At 38.4% G+C, this 22,813-nt stretch overlaps 1 protein-coding gene across 2 annotated transcripts in view; it reads left to right on the forward strand.

Moving 5' to 3' along the window:
* Window positions 1-22,813, forward strand: part of DCDC1 (doublecortin domain containing 1) — a 484,878-nt gene that overhangs the window by 402,912 nt on the left and 59,153 nt on the right. For both annotated transcript variants that reach the window (XM_060606272.3, XM_060606273.3), the window contains 5 exons: window positions 4,624-4,805; window positions 9,039-9,137; window positions 13,435-13,534; window positions 15,654-15,789; window positions 18,631-18,790. In XM_060606272.3, the coding sequence (XP_060462255.3) occupies window positions 4,624-4,805; window positions 9,039-9,137; window positions 13,435-13,534; window positions 15,654-15,789; window positions 18,631-18,790 (677 nt within the window). The remainder of the gene's footprint in view (window positions 1-4,623; window positions 4,806-9,038; window positions 9,138-13,434; window positions 13,535-15,653; window positions 15,790-18,630; window positions 18,791-22,813) is intronic.

Consider the following 22,813-nt stretch of genomic DNA (forward strand, 5'->3'; position numbering starts at 1 on the left):
GGCAGAGGGAGGGAGAAAGAGAATTTTAAGCAGGCTCCACACCCAGAAGGGAGCCCATTGAGGGGCACAATCTCATGACCAGCCCTGAGATCATGACCTGAGCCAAAATCAAGAGTTGGACACTCAACCATCTGAGCTACCAGGTGCCCCAGTCCTGAATTTACTTCTTAAAGAAATTATGTAACTTCACTCTCACCATCCCTCACATTAAGTGAAAATTTATATAATAGGAATGCCTCAAATGAAACTACACAATGAGTTTGTCATAACATATTTCTTTTCAGTAACTGTAGTAAGGGAGAACAGCCCCATGTTCCTCCATTGATGATAGGTACATATCTTTATATATACCTTACAGTCTGTCCTTTGCTTTTAAATTCCATGGAGATAAAATGCCCTCAATGAAGGTCAGGAATACAGAAAAACTTTATTAATTCAAAGTTTGTTTGTTTAGAGGGGTGATGAGTTAGCCTCATTGTATGCCATCATTATAAACATATTTACTAAACAAAATATTATATTACAATATAATGGAAAAAAGACTAAACTGAAAAGCACTCTACTCATGAGACTTTGAACATTTATTTACACTGTGTTTATCCTAATTAAATGCAATTCATTTTATTTATTCACTCATTTCACAAATTAGAGCATTATAATAAGATACTGTTTCAGAATATTTAATTTTCACAACCTTCAGATTTTGTTTATAACATTTAAAGCACATTTTTGAACTATGTGTTTGTTCAATATATTTGCAAGATTCTAAATATTTTTCAAGAGAATATAAATTAGTAAATTTTCCTTATTATACTAGCTTTTAAAAAGTGGTCTCTTTTCCATGAACTAAAGGCCATGCATTTTGGTCTGTATTATTCTCACATGCCAGCATGTCTCCCCAGCACACCTGGATCTTAGACACTGCTAGGATTCTAAGGCCACATCTGTTGTGATTGTTTGAGCTTTCTGCCTGCCTATCATGACTTCTCCATCCTTTGGGTATTGGTACCCATATCCCCTTTAGGAAACTTCTTCCATTAATAGTTCATGCGGATTATGGTCTCATTGCTTGGGTTCCTCAGAAAGCAGAATCTGAGGCAAATGGCTTCTATGCTACTATCTCGTTAGGATGTGCGATCCCAGGGACAAGCAGGGAAGGAAGGAGAGCCAATAAGTGATGTGCTTTCAAGCTGTCTTTCAATAAGCCATTTAAACAGTGATTTTAGGAGAGTCTCTCCTGCAGGAGAAAAAGGAAAGAATTGATCCATTAACTTCCATCTCATTTGGGTCAAAGGTTTGCCCCAAGTTCACACAGCGAGAATGATGGCTCAAAAATTCAAATTCAGGAAGTCTGACTCCAGAGCCCAAGCTCTTAGCCACTTCACGAGATGCTCTTCTGAATGTTAGTGATAAGAACTAAGAAGAAAATAGAAGCAAGAATAGGGGATAGAGAATGTTGGTGGGGCGGGGGGGGGGGGGGGGGGGAAGGTGAGGCAGGACAGGGTTTGGAAATTTCTGATTGCCTTGAGAAGCTTTTATTGAGGTGATACTTGAGTAAAGACCTGAAGAACAAACAGCTCCCTAGGGCAAGAACATGCCAAGAAATGCAAAGAGCCTGCAATGGTGTCTTTCAGGAACAATGAGGTAAATATGGCAGCAGTATTTGTGAGCAGGAGAGCAGTGGGAGATAAGGTCAGATGGGGTAGAGATCATGCAGAGCCTCGTAAGCCATTTGAAAATCTTTGACTCTTACTGAGATGGGAGGGTGTGGAACAGAGGAGTTAGAGGAGTGATGTGCTCTGACTTAAGTATAACAGGATCATTATAATAATGGAACAAAAGGGGGATAAGATGGAAGCAAGAATAAGCAGAAGAGTTTTGCAATTTGTAGGTAAGAGAAACTAGTGGACCAGCACTGTGGGAGTGGAGGTGTTTAAGAGTAGAACAGTCCTAGATATATTTGAAAGTAGAAGCAGGTTTTGCTGACGGATTAAGTTAAAAATAAATAAATAAATAATTAGAAAAGGCCCAATATTGGGAAATTTAGATAGACATTTTAATTAACTCATGGGATAAAGAAGAAATCATGATGAAAAATTAAAAAAGAAATACTGTATTTAAGAACCAAAACAAAATGTGTGAGATGTAGCCGAAGTGTACTTGAAGGAAATGTACAACCTTAAATACTTAAATTGAAAAAGAAGAGAGGCTAAAAATTAATGAGATAAGCTTCCAATTTGAAAAGTCAGGAATATAATAGCAAAACAAACTCAAAGAATTAGAAGGAAAGGCATAGAAAGTTATAAGAGCAGAAATTGATACGATACCTACAAAACAAATCAACAAAGTCAAAAATTTGCTGCTTTGATATACCTGGCCAAACTGATTAAGAAAAAATAGTAAAGGTACATAATATTAGAAATAAAGGAAAGATGTAAATACAGATACTGAGAGATTAAGGAGATAATAAGAGGATAGTATAAGTAACTTTATGCTAATAAATATTATAACTTAGATAAACAGAATGGTCAACGTCCTGCACAGAAGTAACTTAGAGTGGAGTCAAGAAGAAGCAAAAAGCCTGAATAATCCAACAATTGTGGAAGAAATAGAATCAATAGTTAAAATCTCCCCACCAAGAGAACACCAATACCAAATAGATTTGTTGGCAGATAAAAAAGAAGCGACACTGTCTAACTCATTTCATGAGGTTGGGACAAACTTAATACCAAAACTCGACAAAGTTAGTATAAGAAATCTACACATTAATTTCATTTATGAACATACATGCAAAAATCCTAACGTAAATACTAGCAAATTGAATTTAGCAATCTGTAAAAAAGATAAGACACTGTGACCAATTTAGATTGATCCACGAATGCAATATTAGTTTAAAATTTCAAAAAATTAGGGATGGCTCGGTGGCTCAGTCAGTTAAGCCGCTGACTTCAGTTCAGGTCATGATCTCCCAGTTTGTGAGTTCAAGCCCTGTGTCGGGCTCTGTGCTGACAGCATGTGAGCGTGGGGCCTGCTTCGGATTCTGTGTCTCTCTCTTCCCTTCCCCCACTCATGCTCTCTTTCTCTCTCAAAAATTAAATATTAAAGAAAAATTTTTTAAATTAATTAATGTAATTAACACAGAGCCGATGAAAGGATAAATAATCATACAAACACATCTCAACAAATGCAGATAAAAAGATTTTTATATGACTCAATGGACATTCACAAAAAAAATCTTACCAAAATGGGACTGATAGGAAGTTATGCAGAGCATTAATATCCCACACAGACTTTTAGAAAACTAAGCAAGCTGGTTCATAAATACATATGAAATATTAAAGGGCCAACAGAAGCCAGTTTCCAAAGAATAATAACAAGGTGAGGGTAGTTGCCCTGTCAAATATCAAAACTTATCAAATACAAAGCTGTTGTAATCAAGGCAGTAGAGTCCTGTATAAGGATAGGGAAATCAACAATTGAAGAGAATAGAACACATAGAAACAGATGCACACTTAAATGGAATTGAGGTATTTTACAGGATGGCCATTGCAGATTAATGGGGGATTAATTGCTGCCAGGACAATTATTTATGCAGATAGGGAAAAAAACGAAAGAATTTAGACCTTGCCTAACAACATCATCTCTGATCATCTGTCCCCCTATTTACTCTTCTTCCACAAAAGTTTATTTTTGTGACTAGCCATACCATCCACCCAGTTGCTCAAACTACAAACCTGGGAGCAATCCTTGCCTCTTTTTACCACCCAAATAGCATGTTCTGTTAATCCTTAAGTCTCTTACCTACACTATGCTCTTTTTACCCATCCTTTACTGCACTAACTCCAACTGTAACTTCAGATCTGCTACACTGCATTTTTAAGGTAGGTTCTCCTCCTGTGTGGTCCCATCACACCCAGTTCTCTGTTGCGGTTGTACACACACTATTGTAATTGCCAGTTTATTTCTAGGTAAGTTTTTGAGGCCATGCTGGAAATTCCTTGAGGAAGAGTATTCTGTCTTGTGCAGTTTTATTTCCAGTGCCTACTACTGTGCCTGGAATATAGCAAACCATCAATCAATATTTAGAAAATGCATGAATTAATAAATAAATGAATGAATGATACAAAGTAAGTGAGTTTGGCAACTGAAACATCTGAAATTTGTCCAAGTTCTTTTGTCCTCTCATTCTGGTTTTTGGAGAGCTCCTCAAATATGTTCTTTTTGCCAAATAGATCTAGCTTAAGATGATACTATCTCAGACTATTGTAAAACCACTTTTCACACATTCTTCACATCGATTAAAGATACTTCACACACAAGCAAAAAGCATCCAGTTAATTCAGTTTTATCTTTTGAGAATGATGTTTCTCCGAGAAGAACTAAGTCTTCTATGCTGTAACACAACACAGGTTGTACACACATTTTTAAACGGCTCATCTTAAAATTTTTCCTCTTTAATTAAGTAAAACATCACTTGGAATTGTCTGAAACATCTTAGGTGGCCAATACATTTTCTGATGAATGAACAAAAAAATTAAAGGTATAAGTTGTGTGTTTAAATTTTTTTTATATCTAGAAATGACTCTTCTTATTATCACATTCTTTGTCATTTTTTTTCTGAAGGAGTTTGATTGGCCAATAGAAGGATTGCTGATTCCAAACAGTCCTCCCATGAAGAAATCCATCTGTAAGAGCCCAGGGCCACCTGTCCCTGTGAGGCTGAGAGTTTTGCGGAATGGAGACAAGAATAAAAACAGAGCCATTGTTCTAACCAGTCCAGATGTCTCACCTGGACGGAAAATTCTGTAAGAACAACTTATTCATACTTCTTGTTTCTAATTTCTACAAATTTTTGTCTTCATTGTGTATGCTTTTCTGAGAGAATTCTGTGTTTGCTTGTTTGTTTATTTATAAAAAGCAATCTGGGTCGTATCTTTTTATTATTTCGTATACATTTATAAATAAAGATTTAACTTTTACAGACATTAATTTTTAAAGCAGTTTTTAAAAATATTTATTTTTGTGTGTGAGAGAGAGAGAAAGAGAGAGAGAATGAGTGGGGGAGGGGCAGAGAGAGAAGGGAACAGAGGATCTGAGGCTGGCCCTGCCCTGGACAACAAAGAGCCCATGAGGGGCTTGAACTCATGAACTGTGAGATCATGACTTGAGCTGAAGTCAGATGCTCAACCAACTGAGCCATACAGGCGCCCCATGTTTATTTTTAAAAAGGGTTCTCATGTTGATATTTGGAGATGAAAATAGAGACTAAGAATTAGTTAAAATTTGTTGGGAATTTAACCCTACTGATTTAGGCTAAGCACAGGAGAAAAGAATCAGAAATGAGTAATCCTGATCAAAAAAAGTTGTAGAATCAATGTCCATTTTGAATTAGCACTTTTGTTTTATTAATGTATCTCAAAATAACTGAGTTCATAAATGGCTTCTTAAACAGAATTGTGTAATTCCTTTTTAAATTATTGTACATTATTATTTACATTAAGATTTCTGGCATATTTAACATACAAATACAGTTCTCAAAATATAGCTTCATATAATTTATATCTCTGCCTTAGAATACCATTTTAAAAGCTTATCATCCTAGAAAAACATTGATCTGCAATTTAGCTTATGTTAAAAGATTGGAATAAAATCTCATACAGCCAATATTTCTCCAACATTGGAGAAAAATCACCTGCTGTATTTTCATTATGTTTTATGACAAAAGAAATCTCAGACCAGTGCAAAGCTGCGATGTAAAGAATGAGCTAAACACATTGTTTCTCATATTATTAGCAGTGATTTTACCTCTTGACCTTTCTTTTCAGATGTTTAGAATATTTGAGGCTGCTGATAATCATTTAATATTACTTCCTTCACATTGATTAAATATACTTCATACACCGCTGAACAATGAGTAACATTCAGTTCGGCTGTCCACTGAACTGCCTGTAAAGATGATAAAGTAAAAAATTAATCTTCAAAGTAAAGTCAAGCCTGAAATTGAAATCTTTGACGCATACACTTCATAATTAGCTCATTCAGCTAGATGTAAAATGTGAGGGTAATGCCCTTAAAGTAGTATATGACTTTTTTTTAAACATCCAAAGTTAACAAATAATTTTTGTCCCTTCCTGCATTTATCTTCCTACACTATATCCTTCAGTGTGTCTCAAGACTATATACAGATTTTATCTTTTCACATTAATGTTTTAAAATGAGTAGTTCAATCAGGTAATCCAAACATAATTTGAGAGATTTGTTAATGTGGGCTATTCCAGTGAAAGTATATGAAACCCTCTGTTATATTCATGGAACAGCATGCCCTAATTAATCAAGTATTCACTCTGTTCACTGCATAAATTAATTATTCCCAAATAATTAAAATACACTGGCATACACTTGACACTAACACTCTGCTAAACACACATTAATTTTTCTTGGTCGACTCAGAAAGTTTTCTACAGGATCCTCAATAGCCTTGTTTGCCCTCAGAGCTGTATGTAAGTACTGGTTAACAAAAGGTTCAAATGGAAAGAGTTTGGGCTAACCTTAAGGGGCAGATGCATTGCCCAGCTCCAGAGGGCGCTTTTCACATTGTATTCTATATAAATGGCAACCCAGAGTTGTGCAAAGTAGAAGTCCTGCTGTGCTACTTTTAATACATCCAAGCTAAGTATTTTTTCCTTCAGAAGAAATAAATGCTAGTGACCTATAGGGGTTCATTACTTGCATTCACTTGAAAGGAAAGATAGTTGGGCTGTTTAGTGTCTACACACAAAATCAAGCTAGCACGATGAATACAGATTCCTTTTAACCAAATCCTATCCTAGTAGCGTGCTGTCCTTTAGTTACTTAATAAATCATTCTAGACAGTTTTGAGAGGAATTTGTTGTTGCTAGTTCCTTCATTTACAAAGCCAAAGGAAGGTCAAATATCATTTGTTTATTACTGAGTCCGTCATTATTCTTGATGAGTAACAAGATCTTGTCAATTCATCTTGAATAGTGGCTGTCAAACTCACATAAATTAAAACCATTATGATTTCAAGGTGAATTTCATCTCTCAGAATAGTAAGTTAAACAAGGAAAATTTTATAGTGTTTTTTTAAGGAATTGTAAGAAGAAAGGCTCAATGTGAAGCTATGTAATAAACTTTATATTTTTAATTTTTTTTATATTTTATGTATTTTTGGTAGAGAGAGACAGAGCACAAGTGGGGGAGGGGCAGAGAGAGAAGGAGACACAGAATCGGAAGCAGGCTCCAGGCTCCAAGCTGTCAGCACAGAGCCCGACGTGGGGCTCGAACTCACAAACTGCAAGATCGTGACCTGAGCCAAAGTCAGTCGCTCAACCGACTGAGCCACCCAGGCACCCCTATAAACTTTATATTTTTAGATAATTTTAATGAGTAAATTGTTAGTAAGTTATGATCCCTGGACTCATTCAAGCACCTTCATACAGTGTTTAAGGGTCTTTATGATTTGTTCCTGTGTATTATTTTTCTAGCTCTGTCTGTTATCAACAGTCTCTCCAATTCCCACTCTTAAATCCCTGCCACTCCCTAACACCTTCCATCTGCTTTAAAATTATAAAGGTCTTCTGGGAATGAGTTTGGATTTCATTTCTAGATGTTGACCCTAAACTTGACACTTCCCTTCCCACCCCTTAATTAGTTGTAGCTTGTTTCTCTACATTCTCCATTGCTTTGATCACCGTGGGCTTCTCCCCAACATAGCTCCTACCACTCTGTGTTGTGGTTATCTGCTTATGTTTCTACCCATGAGACAGAGAACAGGAACAATGTGTTCTTCATCCATATATGTGCTTTCTGCTATGGTCGGGTCATGGGACAGCATGTTCTTGTCAATCAAATATTAAGCCATTTTATTCACCACATGATACAAGGCCCACAATAGGCCCTAAATTAGTGCTTATTGAATTCATTCATTTATTCATTCAGTCATCTATCTTTTTATTTATTATTAATTATATTTGATTACCATTTTTTTGTGAATGAATGAATAACTATATTTGACCATATTTCTTTCATTTAATATTATATAGAGATTCTAAAACTATACCAGATAGTTTTCTAACTTAAAAATTTGAATAGTTGGGGCGCCTGGGTGGCGCAGTCGGTTGGGCGTCCGACTTCAGCCAGGTCACGATCTCGCGGTCCGTGAGTTCGAGCCCCGCGTCAGGCTCTGGGCTGATGGCTCGGAGCCTGGAGCCTGTTTCCGATTCCGTGTCTCCCTCTCTCTCTGCCCCTCCCCCGTTCATGCTCTGTCTCTCTCTGTCCCAAAAATAAATAAATAAACGTTGAAAAAAAAAATTTAAAAAAAAAAAAAATTTGAATAGTTATATATTAACAATTAAGCATTTTTTTTCTATGATCATTATTATTCGCTTTCCAGTTTAAAAATTTTTAGGTTTGGATTGATAACATAAATAATATATGAATAAATATATGAGTATGAACAATATAGAAATAAAACATCATAGTCAAATGAATATGCTCTGTACATTTTATTTAAAATTGATAAATTCACATCTCAGAATGTTCAGCATTATTAGAAGAGGATTAAAATACTGAAAATTCATTTTCTTACATAAATTGCTCATAGTATAAATTTTTATGAAGCTTAATCCTTAATTGCAATAGATTTTTTTAAGTTTATTAATTCTGAGAGAGAGAAAGAGCAAGTGTGAGGTGGGGGAGGGACAGAGAGAGAGAGAGGGAGAGAGAGAATCCCAAGCAAGCTCCTCACTGACAGTGCCTAGCTTGATGCAGGGCTCAATCTCACCAACTGTGACATTATGACCTGAGCCAAGATCAAGAGTTGGATGCTTACTGACTGAGCCACCCAGGTGGCCCTTTAATTGCAATAGTTTTTGAAATCCCATTTTTTAAGAAGGCATATGATTTTAGGACGAATTATGATAAATTAAAACCTAATGATGTTTTCACATATTTAAAGATGAAATGTAATTGACAATGTATACTGACATATCAGTCAAATCTTGGATCATTTGTTTCAGAAATGTTGACACTGAAAGGAAAAAGAATGTGAAAAACTACAATACTAAATATCCTGTAACAGAAACAATCCAGACTGAATTTCACCAACTTTTGGAGAGGTAAATACTTACTATCCTAAATGCAAAGGTATTTTCCATTCCAATGCCTGAATAGTTACGTAAAACACATAACACAAAATACATATGTTATCTGTATAAGAAAGCTCTTGTTAACATAATGATTCTGGAGTTTTTAATCTGTGAGATATATAAACTATGTGAGTTTATGATACTAGTGTTAGTTAATAAATTTTTGCTCCAAATTTCAAGGTCTGGCAATTTCCTTCCCTAGCTTCTCAACTACCAATTCTGTAAATATAGATTAGTCCCACTTAAAAAAAAAAAATCACAGTTGTACAGCACTTTTGTTTGGTTTCTATTTGTTTGAATTGAGGTTAGTCATTATCTACTTTAAAACAGCTTTTAATTGTCATCAATCCATATCGTATTTGTGAAATGCATTGTAACTTTTCTTTTGATGAATACTTTCCTACCAAAACAAGAGTTACTCCATAGAATTCGATAACTGTTTAAAGGCAGAACACCAGGTATAAACATTTTTAAAAATATGTCTTTTTTTTTTTTTTAGTTTATTTATCTATTTATTTTGAGAGAGAGAGCACATGTGTGCACCGGGGATAGGCAGAGAGAGAGGGAGAGAGAGAATCGAGAATCCCAAGCAGGTTCTGCACTGACAGTGCCGAGTGTGGGGCTAAACTCATGAACTGTGAGATCACAACCTGAGCCAAAATCAAGAGTTGGACGCTTAACTGACTGAGCCACCAGGCGCCCCCAAAATATGTCTTGTTGAATATGAGGGGGAGGTCTTACAGAATGCAAGGAAGATTATGCTGTTTTTTTCTTTAATAATTCACTACAGATAGTTTTGATGATCACTTCTTGTTGGTGGTAGTTCTTCCATCTCTAAGTTCTTCCATCTCAAAGGCAGATCTGGTAGTATGACAATCTACTAAATCTACTAACATAGATTGTTTTTGTTGATACTTAAAGTTGCAGGTAACATGGAGTACTGAAAAGACTACTGGGTTGAGAGTCAAGGGGATTGATTTTAACCCCAGGTTTGCCAGTAACTAACTGGAAAACTTCAGCAAAGCACTCCCCTTCTCGGAGTCCCATTTTCCTCCTTGTTAAACAGGATTGATTGAAGAGCTAAAAGGAAAGCATTAAAGAATTTGATTCTTTTCAGTATCTGTTATGTTCATGTCATGTACATCAACCGCCATTAGATATTCTGGTGGAAATTAAAAAAAGGGAAGGGAAAGACATTCCTTGCTCTCAGAAAACTCCTAACTTGTTGGGAAGACAGTTTGCTTAGTGAAACAGTCAAAAAAAACCACACGGGGCAGCATTTAATTGTGCAGAAGTGGAAATGATCAAGGGATCATTTTATACATGACCAGGAAGGGGAAAGAACCTGGGAGGGGCAGCTCTTCGGTGGAAGGCCACATGGAGAGGAGAGAAAAAGAGAAAGATACAAAAATATGGAGATAAGAAGCAAGAAGATAAAGAAAAGAAGAAAGCATGTATCCATAGCTTCTGTGGGTTTTGTTACTGTTTTGAAATAACCGGAAGGGTGTGGTGGGGCTCCTGGGATGGGCGTCCAGGCGAGCTATTGGAGGAAGTCTATTGCAGATCTGTAGCCATCTGCAGACCCTGGAGACACAGTTGCTCCCTCCCACCCCTGCCCTCCTCTCCCAGGGCATCCTGTGTTGTAGTGAAATACAGCCCTCATGGAGCCAGCTCCACTTACTGCTCCTCTCTCGACTCAGTCCTGAGAAAGCACAGAGATAAGACTCTGCTTTTCTGGACTCCCTGTAAATCTGAATAGGCCATGTGGTTGCCAGTCCTAACTCCTGGTGTGTAAGTCAGAGGACCTTGGTTCTAGGACCTTTGCCTCCACATGACAGAGAAACCCTGGGCCACTTGCGAGCATCCAGCCTCAGTCTCCCCATTCTTTAGATCTAGTGTGGCATTATTCTATGATGATGGCCTCTCAGGAGGCCGTACAATGTTGTGAACGACTCAGATGTAGGTCGGAATTTCAGCTCTCCTCCTTGCTAGCTATGCAACCTTGGGCAAGGCAGTTCACCTTCAGGCTCAGTTTCCTCATCAGTGAAATGGGCCTCTCAGAAATGGTGTAAGAATTAGGTGAGAGTAGACATGAAATGCTTGCAGTCCTTGATCCATTTGAATAATGTGTTGCTGACATTTTATGTGCCAGGTGCTTTACCGATATCCACACATTTAATCTGTAAAACATCACTGTGAGATGAGTACTGCCATATCTGTCTTTTACTGATGGGGCAAATGAGGCTCAGAGAAATTAAGTGACTTCTTTGAAGTTAACATAGCCACTATAGGAGGGCTGGGATTTGAACCCAGGCGATGTGACTCCAGAGTCCACACTCCTTATTAGGCACTTAACAGCCAATTCTTTTCTTCTCTCTCCATTTATGTAGGCTGGCATGTGACTTAGAGGAATTAAATACAGAGGAAACAGCTTATCCCAGTCCTCTCTAACCCACCTACATGGGCCAATTAAATTCAGCACTATTAAAACCAGGGTTTCAAAAAAGGAAGGGAGATTTACCAACCACCCATCCCTTCTATTCTCCCACTCATTGTCCTAAAACAGGATATTACCATAGTCCAAATGTTCTCCAGGAAAATGTGAGTGGGATCAGATACGATAATGGTAACTCTTCTTAGGTTATGCTATAACTGCCTGGACCCACAAAGATATCCATTTAGGGAAAGTAAAAGAAATCGGGTCGAGTCTTTGGGCAGCAAAGAAAGAATCAGACACATCTTGTGGCTGGGGGCTCAATCTTCCTACAGTCCTCTCCCACTCCCTCCCCAGCAACTCCTGTGGATGAGAAATGTGGCCAAGCCAGTCCATCAGCTTCCGGAGCTGTGACACGAGGTGTATTTCCTTCCAAGACCTCTCAGAGAAATGGAGTGCCTAATTATCTGCTCAATTGCTTTATCCCATCTGAGGATATAAAATTGAGAAATATTCTTCATACAGCTCAGCCTTCCTGATGAGCACAAAGTCACTTCTAATTCACTTACTATAGATAGTGCATTCTAATATAAAATATATGTAGCAAGAATCTTTTATACTTAATTGTTGCAAAGGCAGGATCACCTCAACAGTTTTCTCAATAGCCCCATCATATTCCTTAAACTCTCCCTCCTCTTCCCACAATTCCGCCTCCTTACAGCTATTCTGAACTGGCTGGGTAATTTCCAGCCTCTCGTGCCTTCAGTCCATCTTCCACCTTTCTGACAGTTAACTTTCAAAAGAGCAGATCTGATAACACCACATTTCTTTTCTCCTATCTGAATGACTTCCTGCTGTTCATGGGATAGAGTACAAATTAATTAGTCTGGTATCTTAAGTGCTTTCTGTGTGTTCCTGTCTTCTTTTCCAGCTTCATCTGGCTCCTGCTCCTGTCTATATACTCAAGTCCAGTCATACGAAACTTCTCAAAGTCCTAACCCTTCTTGACAAACTCCTATTCACCTGTCAAAGACCAACCCAAAGGTCACTTCCTTAGATACAGGTTCCCTGGAGGAATTCATTGTGTTGTTTTTCCTGGGTTCTCACAGCACCCTGGCCAGGTGCCTGTGACAGCACCCAGCCCTTTGTATTATACTTCAGTTGCTGACCTGTCTCTCCCCTGACTAGATAGGGAGCTCCTCAGGAAACGGGAAAACATGCATTCATTTTGACAGTCATAGGGCAGGTCAAATGCTTGTTTGGGGCCTAGGAGGTAGAAATCACTGTTTTAATGTTTAACCAGGCTAAAAGTCCCTCTTTGAAAGGGCGTTAAAGGGCTATAGAGATCACTTCTAATGGAGGGAGATGAGGAACTGCTTGGTGATGGATATGACTCTGGGAAAAGAATATAACTTCAGTAGAGAAAGCAAGGAAAGTGTTTTAGGTAGAAGGAAGAGCATGAGAAAAACAAAGACACAGATAGAAAGTATGGGGCATATTGAAGAATGGAGAATCAGGAATAATATGCCTGCTTATTTGTTGATCGTGCCCAGCAGTGTGCTAAGCACTTCTCAAAATCAACCCTTAATCTTCACTAAAACCCTGGAAGATAAGAAATGTAGGCTTAGAGAGGTTAAATAATTTGCCTAAGTCCCCCAGCTTGTATAAGGAGAATGAGACTCCAAGAGCCTGATGGGCTGCAGGGCCTACCTCTTGACTGTCTCACAGGTCTGCAGCACGAGTAGTTGTTAAAGACTTGATTTCTCATATTTTCTCTCTTCTTTGCTGGAAGCCTTCTGTATACAAGATGATTTTTTGTGTCTCTTACTACAGGTGCACTGAAATTTTAAATTTACCCTCTGCAGCTCGGAGATTGTTCAATGAAAAGGGAAAGGAAATCTTTGCCCTAAAAGACCTCCGAAGGGACGAATTGGTAAGGACATGAATGTGAAACTGGAAATGTTACTCTACCCATACAACTAAAAGACAAATGTTTAAAAATGTAAGACTTCAGACATGTACCACTTCCCCCCTTATTTTCTCTCAGAATTGTCCTCACCCAGCAACCCTCACAAAGTAACACTGATCACTAGCTGTTGAGAGCTTACCATTAGGCATTATCCTCAGGGCTTTCTGAAAATGAGCTCATTTAATGCCCATCACAGCCCTGTGAGGTGGATGCCCTCACCACCCATTTTATAAATGAAGGTGGAGGCGGGGAGAAGACCAGATTATTAACCACTTGTAATTTCTGTCTTCTACTCTGAAGGAGATCCTCTCCTCTTTTTGAGACCTTCCAAATGTAGTTGTTTAGTGATTTCTTACGAAGTGATAATTTCACTTTTTCAGAAAAAAAAAATTGTATCTAGTGTTTCACATGCCCTATTTGGGTGGCTGGAGAAGGCTAAGAAGAAGGACTTTAGCAGCCCACTGTTATGGGATGGAAGTTGGGGTATCAGTTCGAAAAGAAAACCTGCCTGACTGATGCCTGAAATTCTTTGAGCAGAGAACCAAGCTCACACCGTATTATCAGAAGTTAACTCAGGCTCTGAATGCAAAGACCTCTTGAGAGAATCTTTTTTTTTTTTAATGTTTATTTATTTTTGAGAGAGACAGAGTGGGGGGAGGGGAAGGGCAGAGAGAGTTGGGGACAGAGGATCCAAAGCAGGCTCTGCACTGACAGCAGGAAGCCCAATGCCAGGCTCGAACTCACGAAATGAAACTAGAGATCATGACTTGAGCCACTTAACCGACTGAGCCACCCAGGTGTCACCCCCTTCCCCTCCGCCACCCCTTGAGGGAGTCTTAAACTGAAGTACCAGTGACCAATATCAGAAGCAGCATGACAGAGGGGAAAGTCCGTGTCCTTGGAGTCTGGTAGATAGATCTCTTTTGAATTCCACTTCTCTCACTTCCAAGGTTTTAGTTTGTTGGTTTTCCTCTCCTTTGCTGCTGTGTTTATTCATTGTGTTATTGCAGAAAGAATTAGGTGAATTGCATTAGACCATATGATACAAAAAGATAAAGGGAAGGGAAGGAAAAGTCTCTGAGGCCACTGAGGTGAATGGAGGTAGGATGAAGTTGGGAGTGACTGTTATAAGATCCTGTATATTTGCTAGAAACAAACCTGTCACTGAGCAGCCAACATAGAGATGGAAACGTCAACAGTTACCTGACCAAGTGTGTACAGAGGAGAAAAGGAAGGCTGTTGTTCAAAAAGAAGTCTTCGAGAAAGTTGTCCCTGGGTCGTCATGCAGAGAATGTGTATAATCACCAGTGTGGGACCATGGAAGTGGCAGCACTGAGTGTCATTTTTCTTCTTAACTGAATGTTCTGCATATATCACCCTGTTTTTTCTTACTTCAAAGAAATATGAATTCATTTAAGACAGACATAGAAGCAACATGAAGAACAGGTATGATCTGTAATCTGAGCATCTAGAAATAACCACATTAACATATGACAGGTTCATCCATACCAGTCAGTCATTGTCAAACTTTTTCTGTAAAAGGTTAGTTTATAAATATTTATAGACCATATGGTCTCTATCGAAACATCACCCCTTGCCACTGTATGCACAAAAGCAGTCACAGCATGTACATGAATGGGCCTAACTGTGTTCTAATAAAACTCTATTTACAAAAACAGGCAGCAGGCCAGATTTGGGCTTCAGCCCTAGTTTACAAACCCCTGATCCCTCCCTCCCTCCCTGTGTCCCTCCTTTCCTTTCTTTCTTCTTTCCTTCCTTCCTTTAACAAATTATTTATATAACTTTATTTTGAAAAATTACAGAGTTACAGGAAGTTGCAAAGATAGTATGGAGAAGTACTTTTTTTTTCCTTAGTATAAAACCCTTGAGATCTTTCAAAGTTGTTAGGTTTATTGATAGTTTTGCCTTTTTATCACGGAGTATTTGTCAATGGTGTCACAGTTTGCTTAACCATTTGCCGATTATAGGACATTGTGTTTGTACTTTGGGCAGATTTGGGCGATTACAAATAATCCTGCTGTGAAGAGTTGTACATGGGATCAGAGACTCATTTCTTTGCTAGGTATATGTTTCATGTGGAGAACATTGGATCAATCCTGATGTGTCCGTTGCTCAGCAAAAGAAGCAAATCTTCCTGAGGAACTTAGCATCAGATATTTCTAAAATTCAAACTTTCTGCAGCATACATAAGATAGAGGGTAAGCATTGGGATTATTTACCATAAAAGATATTGCCAAAATTAAATACTTGATTCTGCCTTTTTTAAATCCGTGCTTGTTTAAATAGGTCATATTTCACCTCTATATCCTGCTGTTTAGCTCTTTAAACTAATGTATGTATTTAACAGGATTGCATATTTTCATTCACACTACACAGTGATGTGCAAAGAAAGTGTAATTTATTTCGTCTTTAACAAATTCAGTCTTCCAGGGGTGCCTGGGTGACTCAGTCGGTTGAGCGTCCGACTTCGGCTCAGGTGATGATCTCCTGGTTTGTGAGTTTGAGCCCCACATTGGGCTCTGTGCTGACAGCTCAGAGCCTGGAGCCTGCTTCGGATTCTGTGTCTCCCTCTCTGCCCCTCTCCCACTCACACTCTGTCTCTGTCGGTCTCTCAAAAATTAATAAATGTTAACAAAATTAAAAAAAAAAAAGAAAAGTAAAACGAATTTAGTCTTCTTTGTTTTCCATTAAGGAAAACATAAAATGTCCGATCAGGTTTAAATTTTGGCCCATCCACTAAATTGTCCCTTTAGGGAGAGCTTTCATATTTCCCATTCCCCAGAGTCTCCCTCAGTTCCTCTCTCAGATAGAAGGGAAGAACTTGGGGGACAGGGTGTCTTGCTTTCTGGGTCTTGCTGGCTGATATTCATGGCTGGGTGACCATGTTCCATTCCTTTGGCCCCGACAATGCTTTGGATGGGAGGTGCTTCCTGCCTGACCCAGCCTTTCTGCTCTCTCTGGCCCTCTGAAGCCTGGCTGTGTCTGAGTGGTCATCTCTGAAATCTTTATTACAAGACCCCTTCACCCCTCCTTGGCAACTACTTCTGGAAACCTTCCCAGCATGACTGTCGGCACATCTTGGGTCATGGCCACACCCCTCAGAAACCAGATCCAGGTTGATACAACTGTACCTCAGATTGGAGTGGTGAAGGCAACTTGAGAGGTGACTCATCACAGTGTTCTCAACAATGAACAGTGTCCTCAGTGTTTCCTTGGTGTAGCGTAGATACCTGAAGTGAAGCCTGTAGGGGGAATCATGATACCCAGTGCGTTTTTCTGCTTTCCTCTGTCTTCTGTCTTAAATTCCCTCAGGCCCAGAAATGGTAGGTTTTCTCCAAGTCAACCTTGATGTTAAAGCTTTGATATGCTCAGTGGGAGCTAACAGTGTTTAGAAAAAACCTAAATCATGACAGTGTCATCCTGATTGACATGGCCTTTGTCTTATGGCAACATGCTGTACTTGAGTGTCACACTATCTTTGTACTTTTGCTTTCCTTTTGTAACATTTCTTATCAACTTATGGTCCTCCTCCTTCCCTTAAGGCTACCCCAGGAACTAGGACAAAGGTTCTATGTATAGAACGACAAAAGAGAAAAATCACTAATATAATTTAAAACATTTCCCTGTTACATATATTGAATACTGTACAGTAAGTTTTGCCTGCAGCTTTCAAGGCTTTGGGGACTTCCACTGAGGAATTTAGGATCCTAGAGAATGATCTAGAGATATGTATGTAAATAATATGCCCATTTGAAAGGCTAGAATTTACAATAACTAACTAAATAACTAAACAACATTTTTTTGGAAAGACCTATTTTTTTAGTACTTTTTTTTTCCTTAGGCACTTTTTAAATCGAAAGTTAATTGATATATGGTGTTGTATTTGTTTCAAGTATATAATATAGTGATTTGATATTTGTATACATTATGAAATGGTCACTGCAATAAATCTAGTTACCATTTGTCACCATACAAAGTTGTTACAATATTACTGATGATATTCCCTATGCTGTACATTACATCCCCATGTCTTCTTTATAACTGGAAGATTATACCTCTTAATCCCCTTTATCTGTTTCATCCACCCTTCTACCCTTCTGACAATTACCAGTTTGTTCTCTGTATCTGTGAGTCTGTTTCAGTTTTGCTTTGTTTATTTTTTTAGATTCTACACATGTCTTTCTCTCTCTACCTTATTTTATGTAGCATTATACTCTGGAGGTACATCCATGTTGATGCAAATGGCAAGAGCTCATTTTCTATGGCTGCATAATATTCCTTTGTGTGTGTACGCACATGCACTTTTTATCCATTCGTCTTCCCATGGACATTTAGATTGTTTCCATATCTTGGCTATTGTAAATACTGCTATGATCTACATAGGGGTACATATGTCTTTTCAAATTAGTGTTTTCATTTTCTTTGGATAAATACCTAGAAGTGGAATTGCTAGACCATACAGTAGTTCTGTTTTTAACAGAGGAACCTCCATACTGTTTTCCGTAGTGGGTGCCCCAAAAGTACATCCCCACCAAGAGTGCACAAAGGCTGCCTTTTCTCAACATCTTTGCCAACATTTGTTATTTTTTTGTCTTTTTGATAATAGACATTCTGACAGATGTGAGCTGATATCTCAGTGGGGTTTTGATTTGCATTTCCCTGATGTTTAGTGATGCTGAGCATCTTTTCATGTGTAGGTTGGCCATCTGTATGTCTTCTCTGGAAGAATGTCTATTCGGGTCCTCTGCCCATTTTTTAATCAGATTTTTCAGGTATTGGATTTTATGAGTTCTTTGTATATTTTGGATATAAACCTCTATTTTTAGTACTTTTGACTGACAATATCTTGAGAGGAAGGAATCTACAAAAATGAAGTGAAATCCAATTTATTAAAGAACAACTATTAATTACAGTTAGAATGTGTTCTCTTAGGCCAAATAGTTGAAAATTGTCTGCATTTTATTTTAACGTGTGTTTTCAAATTCCTGGTGTTCTGCGATCATAACTAATGTCCTTGCAATTTGCATGTTTCTGCTCAGCTCTTGTTTTAGAAGTGCAAAGTGACATTGTGTCTGGAGCCAAGCTTGCTGTGCATAAACCTGTAGCAATTTTTGGAGAAGAAAAGCAAATTATGGGACCAAAGGAAAAGCCAATGGAAAAAAATGCTTTAACAATGGAAAATGCTTCCAGTGAAATTCTGTAAGTAATCAGTGTGGCCAGAAAAGCTACCTGTTTCCTATTTGAACTCAGCTCATTAGCTCAATAACAGCACAGAGCCCATGCGGGGAACCCACACCGAGTTTGTGAAATGTATGTCAGGTGAAGAGCTAGTAAATATTTAATTAGTTTTCTGTCCAAAAGATAGAGCTGGAGCTTCCATGTTCAGCCATCACAAGGATCTACTTTCAGCTATTTTGTTATTATATTACAGTTTTTAAAAGACTAGAATTTTGGAATTGCCAATTATTTGAGGAATTCATCATGTTTTGTCTACATAAACGTTGATTCCAGGAACAATTAAATTAATATAGATTCAAGCTGGATTCATGTTAATATACAGTTGTCATCCTGGGTCACTGAAGTAGTTTTCTGATTGGTCTCTATCTCCATTTTCTCCTCCTTCCAGTTCACCTCAAAGTTCCACCCACAGACAGTTAATCTTTCTAAAACCTAATCCTTTTTATACAGTTCTTCAGTGGCTACGCACTGCAGATAGAAAAAATACTTAGTCTCTAATCAAGCCCTTCTGACCTGAATCCAGGCCTGTCATTGACCCTCATTTGCACCCCCAGGCCCACCTCCACTCCACACTTGTTTCTTCCTGACACATTAACTAAGCCCCAGCTCAGCAACTACAAGCTGTCGCTGAACGTGGCACATTCCATTTATGCACTATTGTACGCCTCTGAGCCACTTGTTTCTCTCCACCTGAAGTGCCTTGACCTGCCTGGTATTCATCTGTGGAATGGTTCTTCATCATTGAAAACAATCATGGTAATGACTGCACACAGCAATGTGCCTATCAGTCCCCACCACCACACGCCCCTCCCCAACAACCACCAGTCTGGGAAATCCATGAGGGCAAAAACTCTTGTCACACATGCTGTGTGAAGACCAGGATAGCTGCCTTTAATCATTTACTGAATAAATGAAGGAAAGATTGAGTGAGTTTCCAAATTCTAAAGCCATATATGGCTAGTCAATTACCATTGTGATAATAGTGAATATTAATTTATATATCATTGCTACAAACTATTTTAAAAGACTGCTTCTACCCCTCAATTATAAGGATATAAACTCAAATATAAGGACATTTTAGGAAACAAACCCCTCATTGTTGAATGATTCATCTGGTCTCATGTCCTGACACTAACAAAGGCATCAGAAGGCCTTTTTCAGAGAGAGATGATTTGACCTACATGGTATATTCCTCAATGGCTAGAATTTCTTAAGAATGTATCATCTAGCCTCTGAATTATTAGACTGCACATGGGAAAAAAGTACACAGAAGGTAAGAAAAAAGAAAGAACATTTCTGAGAGCAAAGATCTACATTGTTCTAACTTATAGATTTCATCAGGTCCTGGAGTCCTTGAGGTAGAAGTGATTGAGTCCACTCAGAACATAAGGCAGGAATCTCTTGCACCTTCCAGATAGGCTCTTTTGATCACATCTTTTCTTGAATACTCATAGTAACAGGGACATCACTAGTTTGTAAGGCAGACCATTCTAATGTTGAAATTTAGAATATCTCCATCCTATGATTTCATTTTTTTCTCTGTCCATACCATTCCTCTCTACTTAAAAGTCCTTAAGAACACAATTCATATGGGATACTGGGAAGATGGCAGTGTAGGAGGACGCTGGGCTCACCGCGCGTCCTGCTGATCACTTAGATTCCACCTACACCTGCCTAAATAACCCAGAAAACCGCCAGAAGACTAGCAGAACGGAGTCTCTGGAGCCAAGCACAGACGAGAGGCCCATGGAAGAGGAGGAGGAAGAGAGAGGGAAAGGTGCTGAAGGTGTACTTGAAGAAATAATAGCTGAGAACTTCCCGGATCTGGGGAAGGAAAAAGGCATTGAAATCCAAGAGGCACAGAGAACTCCCTTCAGACCTAACTTGAATTGATCTTCTGCACGACATATCATAGTGAAACTGGCAAAATACAAGGATAAAGAGAAAATTCTGAAAGCAGCTAGAGATAAACGTGCTCTAACATATAAAGGGAGACCTATAAGACTCATGACTGATCTCTCTACTGAAACTTGGCAGGCCAGAAAGGAAGGGCAGGAGATCTTCAATGTGCTAAACAGAAAAAATATGCAGCCGAGAATCCTTTATCCAGCAAGTCTGTCATTAAGAACAGAAGGAGAGATAAAGGTCTTCCCAAACAAACAAAAACTGAAGGAATTTGTCACCACGAAACCAGCCCTACAAGAGATCCTAAGGGGGATCCTGTGAGACAAAGTACCAGAGACATCGCTACAAACATGAAACCTACGGACATCACAGTGACTCTAAACCCATATCTTTCTATAATAACACTGAATGTAAGTGGACTAAATGAGCCAACCAAAAGACATAGGCTATCAGAATGGATAAAAAAAACAAGACCCATCTATTTGCTGTCTACAAGAGACTCATTTTAGACCTGAGGACACCTTCAGATTGATAGTGAGGTGATGGAGAACTATTTATCATGCCACTGGAAGTCAAAAGAAAGCTGGAGTAGCCATACTTATATCAGACAAACTAGAATTTAAATTAAAGGCTGTAACAAGAGATGAAGAAGGGCATTATATAATAATCACAGGGTCTATCCATCAGGAAGAGCTAACAATTATAAATGCCTATGTGCCGAAGACAGGAGCCCCCAAATATATAAAATAATTACAAACATAAGCAACCTTATTGATAAGAATGTGGTAATTGCAGGGGACTTTAACACTCCACTTACAGAAATGGATAGATATTCTAGACACACGGTCAATAAAGAAACAAGGGCCCTGAATGATACATTGGATCAGATGGACTTGACAGATATATTTAGAACTCTGCATCCCAAAGCAACAGAATATACTTTCTTCTCGAGTGCACATGGAACATTCTCCAAGATAGATCATATACTGGGTCACAAAACAGCCCTTCATAAATATACAAGAATTGAAATCATACCATGCATACATTCAGACCACAATGCTATGAAGCTTGAAATCAACCACAGGAAAAAGTCTGGAAAACCTCCAAAAGCATGGAGGTTAAAGAACACCCTACTAAAGAATGAATGGGTCAACCAGCCAATTAGAGAATAAATTTAAAAATATGGAAACAAACGAAAATGAAAATACAACAATCCAAACGCTTTGGGATGCAGCGAAGGCAGTCCTGAGAGGAAATACATTGCAATCCAGGCCTATCTCAAGAAACAAGAAAAATCCCAAAATACAAAATCTAACAGCACACCTAAAGGAAATAGAAGCAGAACAGCAAAGACAGCCTAAATCCAGCAGAAGAGAAATAATAAAGATCAGAGCAGAAATAAACAATATAGAATCTAAAAAAACTGTAGAGCAGATCAACGAAACCAAGAGTTGGTTTTTTGAAAAAATAAACAAAATTGATAAACCTCTAGCCAGGCTTCTCAAAAAGAAAAGGGAGATGACCCAAATAGATAAAATCATGAATGAAAATGGAATTATTGGGGCGCCTGGGTGGCTCAGTTGGTTGAGCGTCAGACTTCAGCTCAGGTCATGATCTCACGGTTTGTGAGTTCGAGCCCCGCGTCGGGCTCTCTGCTGACAGCTCAGAGCCTGGACCCTGCTTCAGATTCTGTGTCTCCCTCTCTCTCTGCCCCTTCCCTGTTCATACTCTGTCTCTCTCTGTCTCTCAAAAATGAATAAACGTTAAATAAAATTAAAAAAAAAAAACAAGAAAATGGAATTATTACAACCAATCCCTCAGAGATACAAGCAATTATCAGGGAATACTATGAAAAATTATATGCCAACAAACTGGACAACCTGGAAGAAATGGACAAATTCCTAAACACCCACACACTTCCAAAACTCAATCAGGAGGAAATAGAAAGCTTGAACAGACTCATAACCAGTGAAGAAATTGAATCAGTCATCAAAAATCTCCCAACAAATAAGAGTCCAGGACCAGTTGCATTCTTATACACTAATAATGAAGCAACAGAAAGACAAATAAAGAAACTGA

This window comes from Panthera onca, chromosome D1 (assembly GCF_046562875.1).
Source record: "Panthera onca isolate mPanOnc1 chromosome D1, mPanOnc1 haplotype 2, whole genome shotgun sequence".
Taxonomy (NCBI): domain Eukaryota; kingdom Metazoa; phylum Chordata; class Mammalia; order Carnivora; family Felidae; genus Panthera; species Panthera onca.